This window comes from Phaethon lepturus, unplaced genomic scaffold (genome assembly GCF_000687285.1).
Source record: "Phaethon lepturus isolate BGI_N335 unplaced genomic scaffold, ASM68728v1 scaffold41726, whole genome shotgun sequence".
In the NCBI taxonomy this organism is placed as follows: Eukaryota; Metazoa; Chordata; class Aves; order Phaethontiformes; family Phaethontidae; genus Phaethon; species Phaethon lepturus.
In genome coordinates, this window is record NW_010547645.1 from 120 (window position 1) to 4,976 (window position 4,857).

At 44.1% G+C, this 4,857-nt stretch overlaps 1 protein-coding gene across 1 annotated transcript in view; it reads left to right on the forward strand.

Moving 5' to 3' along the window:
* The first annotated feature begins 575 nt into the window (after positions 1-575).
* The window catches only part of STC2 (stanniocalcin 2), a 6,937-nt gene continuing 2,655 nt past the window's right edge, over positions 576-4,857 (forward strand). Inside the window, exons 1-2 of the mRNA XM_010289716.1 lie at positions 576-731; positions 3,289-3,500. Coding sequence (XP_010288018.1) covers positions 576-731; positions 3,289-3,500 — 368 coding nt within the window. The remainder of the gene's footprint in view (positions 732-3,288; positions 3,501-4,857) is intronic.

Sequence of the window (4,857 nt, forward strand, 5' to 3'; positions counted from 1 at the left end):
ATATATAAATATATTTTTTTTCAGTTGTTTTCTGCATAGGTGAGGACATAGTTGCAACTTTATGCAACACCTGGTGCGAACACTTTATTTATCAGTGAGAGTGTTGCCATTAACTTCATAGATATCATGACAGGAGAAGCCCAGTGGTCTGTAAAACACATTTGCACTAGTTTCTGGCAATTTAGCACAAGTACCAGAAATGAGAAATTTTAGCTGGTTGGATCCTGAGCTTCTCACTCTGGTACTTGAATTTGATGGGGGACTTTGTACAAGTCAGACAGCAAAAATCATGCCTCTCCTTTGCTCCTGAGGAATGCAAAAGCATTAGACAGTTCTCAAGTGAAATAGCTTGACGTAAGCATAGTGGATTTGGCATTTACTTCTTGGATATCACTTTCATAACCTAATACACCCAAGTTTTGGCCTAATTTCTGCAAAAAGTGGGCATGCTGTGGGTATAATAACTGTTGTCACATGTGTTTTTTCTTTTGAACTGATGATGTTAGCAAAATAACTCTTTCACTCCCCACCCTACCCACCACCAGCTTCTGTGAACAGTTCTTTAACTGTAATCAATGCTCATTTTAGCTGAAATCCAGCACTGCCTGGTTAATGCTGGCGATGTGGGATGTGGAGTGTTTGAATGCTTTGAAAACAATTCTTGCGAGATCCGAGGCTTACACGAGATCTGCATGACATTCCTGCACAACGCTGGAAAATTTGATGCCCAGGTAACACGATGAAATGTCCTACCTATCTGCTTGCTTCCAATATACACGTGGCATGTATTTTAGTTCTTTAACACATCTTTGGGGAAAAAAAAGTTACCATTACGGAGAAAACCTACTTTTGCACATGACCAGCTTCAAATAAGAATTTTTCTGGTGAAGGGCCCAGAATCAAGACCCAAGAACAGTAACAGAGCAGCACTGTGCAGCCTCTCCCAGGAGACAGGCTGTCTCTAGCTACAGCTCCCTGTGATCACTTTCTCCTCCTGTACCCAGGATAACTAAATCAAGAACACTAATGTAGCTGAACATGGTTTTCAGAAACGCTAAGCAGCTTAAGCTTCTACACCATGTGTGTTCAAAGCTGATTCTGAAATGCAGCTTGAGCACCCAGCTCATTTAGACGTATTGAAATATTTCTCTATGTGCAGTTATTAAAGTTGGTTCTCAAGACTTTCACACAACCACTTTCACACAACCATTACAGGCAACCCCCAAAAGCTGCTGTATTCAAGTAAGTCTTTGGTTCAAGCAGTAAAGTTAAAATGCAGTACTACCATGGTATGCGATACTAAGTTTGTCTCCGTCATTTTCTTCCCAGACCATTTATGCATCACTGGGACATCCTGTTATTATGTCTTGTAAACCTACTCCCCCATTTCAGTGTGGAGGGAAGAGAACTTTACGATGGGCCAGCAGCATTTGGCTTGACCGTGCAGTTTACAGTATAACTTCACTAAAAGCACCAGCCTCATGGCACTGCTAAAAGCATGGTATAAAGTAGACCTCTCTTCAGGATTCAGCCTGTTCCACAAGGGATGGTGGGACCACGCAGTAGGAATCACTTTTGAAGTGCTGGAGTTTTAGGCTCAAATTGTCAAGGATGTACAAAGGCTCTGGCTAGCCATTAAAACGGGAATTGTTTCTTCTGTGGGTATCTGAAAACCTTCAACTTAATTTCCAAGTGGCTTCCAGAAAAAATTCATTTTTGCACAGCAGTCTGTCAATGAACAAGGTTGACCAAAGAAGTAAGCCCTGTTGGGAGGGGAGGGAAATGTGCCTACAAAGGCTGAGTGTAGCCATTGATGCCTATTCCCTACGATCCCCAGATATTGCTGATCCAAAACAGCCCATTTCACATCCAGGCTGTCGCCATTGCAGTGCAGAAGTATTGAACCCCTGGAGCTTTATTTAAAATAGAGGTGACTGTAGCCTCGGCTATGACATGGCTTTTCATGGCTCCTCTCTGTATTATCTACAGTTATTTCCGACTGCATTAAATGACGAGACATTGGCCATTTCCTGTTCTCTGCTTTCCGCTCTCCTTCCCTCTCTCTGAAACCTGAGAATTTATGTCAGGTTTGGTTTGCATAAGAATTTTCTTTTTCATCCTTACTTGCCTAATGTGCTGTGCATGTTTGTTACTGAAGGGGAGGGCAAGTAAGTGCCTTTGGTATAGGGAATAGAAGGGGATGATGACCAAAGCAGTTCTTTGATCAGCAAGAAACACTTCTGGCTTGAAACAATTTGGGGACAAAATCTCCTTGCAGGTCTGGGTGAATCTTAATGTCAGTGAAGCTGTGCCAGTGTACTCTTTGGATAAAGGTTAACAAGAATTTGGTCTTTGTGAAGCACTTGTGTAAAATAATCTGAAGCTAATGAAGAGATGGAGGCAGTGCAGGAGGCTTCCACACACCTATTGCTCAGCACAGTAAAGGGGGTCAGCAGAGCTGTCAGAAAGCGATATACACACCGTGGATGGCAGCTATGGTACCAGATAGCAAAGAGGAAAAGGAAGGAATGGTTTTGGTGCCCACTAAGTAGTTGAATGAAGGAATCACAAACAGCAGTTAAGTTAAAGAGATGCTGCTGAAGCAGCTGTCCTGCAACTTACTTTTCTAGTTTCTTGATTTGATTTTTTCTTTTAACCTTGCTTACAATTTCTTGCAGCAAACAGGCTTCAAGACACTGTAGGATTATTATTAGTGCTGATTTGAGTCGCTCTCTGAGGAAGTGCTAGTAGAGAAAACACTGACAGATGGGGAATGGACAGATGCATATAGACAATGCATACATGTCTGTGAGTTTGCAAACTAATTTTAAAATTTAAAAAAACATATCTCGCAGTTACTGAATGGGTTTCTGCTTGTGGTCCTGGGGACCTCAGCCATGGCACGATGCCCTCCCCTTTGTGTGAACCTGCTGTGCTGACATTCCAGAAGTGAACAAAGCTAGCAACTCAAGCACTGAATTATTTCAGGTGCTTACTTCTGCCCTTTCCCTTGTTGGGCATTCAGCTGTTGGGGTAGAGGAAACCTCAAAATACCAGTGAGGAAGCCCTGTGTGTTCAGCTCCACTGGAATAGCAAGGCCAGGTATCTTGGCATGATCTCTAAGGGCAGAGAAGCAACGAGAAGTGGGGGGGAAAGCAATTAAGTGGTACCCTTAGCAATCTAATAACCCTTGACATTGTCCTACAGAGGAGCAGCTAGCTGGGCATAAATCAGCTGCTGTGCTTAATGGAAAAAAATACAGACCTACTCCATTTCTTTTCTTCTTAGGGAAAATCCTTCATTAAAGACGCTCTGAAGTGTAAGGCTCATGCCTTGAGGCATAAATTCAGCTGCATCAGCCGTAAGTGCCCTGCCATTAAAGAGATGGTGTTCCAGTTACAGCGGGAGTGCTACCTGAAGCATGACCTCTGCTCTGCTGCCAAGGAGAACGTCCAGGTCATTGTGGAGATGATTCACTTCAAAGACCTGCTGCAGCATGAGTAAGTGCCTCCGTGCTAGTGCAGTCAGAGGCGTGGGAGCTCCTTCCAGGAGCACGATGGTGCCAATGGGTTGTGCATCTGCCCAAGAGCTGTTTCACCTCCCTCTGGCCTTAAGCATGTCCTGTTTTCCCAGGTACCAGACCAAGGTAATGCTTTCTTCACAGGGGCCCTTGAAGACTAGTTTGTTTATGAAGGGCTAGATGTGACTGTGGAAGGGAATGAAATGGGTTGAAGTTGGATCTGTCCGTCTCTTTGGTCCTTTACCAAATACAGTGTCAGTGTCTGCTGTTTCCAGAGGCATCTGACAATGTCTCTCTGCTTTCTGAGCTCAAAGACACCGCTCCTGACCCCAGTATCTTGTTAAAGATGACAGCTAGAGGAGTTGGGGGAAGAAGGTCTGTGCAAAGTTGTCAGTAAGATGAGAATTTCTTCTTTAAATACATACTTTCAAATGTCTTGTACTTAATTGTCCCTGAAAGAGCTGCAGTCCCCCAGGTAATCTCCCATTCATCTTATTCCTTATTAATCTCAGATGCTTTTTAATAAAACATGGAGGTGTACAAAATGAAGGCACAAGTCAGATTTTTGAGGAGTTCATCCCTCTAACTGGGAACACAGCCTCCCTCCAAGGAATGGCAGGCACGAATCCTATTTGGAATTGATCAAAGCTGCTACATGACAGCAACAAACCAGGCACAAGCTGTTTGTACCAACTCTTTGTGCACAAATGCAAAAATCAGAGCCTGTTTTTCTTGCAGGTGAACATCTCGCTCCCAAACAAGAAGGCTGAGCCACAGCCTGGCAGCAGGCTTACCTTAGAGCATCTTCCTACCACGCCTCTATGCTGCCTTATCCCTAGCAGATACTAGCACAGAAACCACAAATCCCAGTGATCGTGACAGATACTTTTTTTTTTTAACAGAATCATTTCTCCTGGACTTTTAGCCTTGCATTTTCATTGCTCTCCAAAGGAGCTGTGCCCAAATTCCCTTACTTTCTGTTGAAAACCGCTCCCCCCTAATACTTAAGCTGCTGTTGCAGAGAGACTCTCTGATTTCACTCTCAAATGCAGAACCGTTTGCTGTGGTTTGTATGAGCTGAACATGGTGGGCTGAAGGCATGGTGCCCAGGGTGAAGGGCCACATCCCACTGCTTGGGGGAGAGGGAAGCAGGGCTCCATCCTGCACCGCAGCACATCTTTGTGGGCACTGCTCAGGCTGTGTTAGTAGGCTATAAATTGGGTGCTTGGTACCAGTCAACCCGCCCCCCATCATTTGGAGACGTGAAGAACTATGGAAGTCAAAGGCCTGACCAAAGAGAAGTTATCCTTGTTTTACAAACAGGCTAAAGCAGGAAT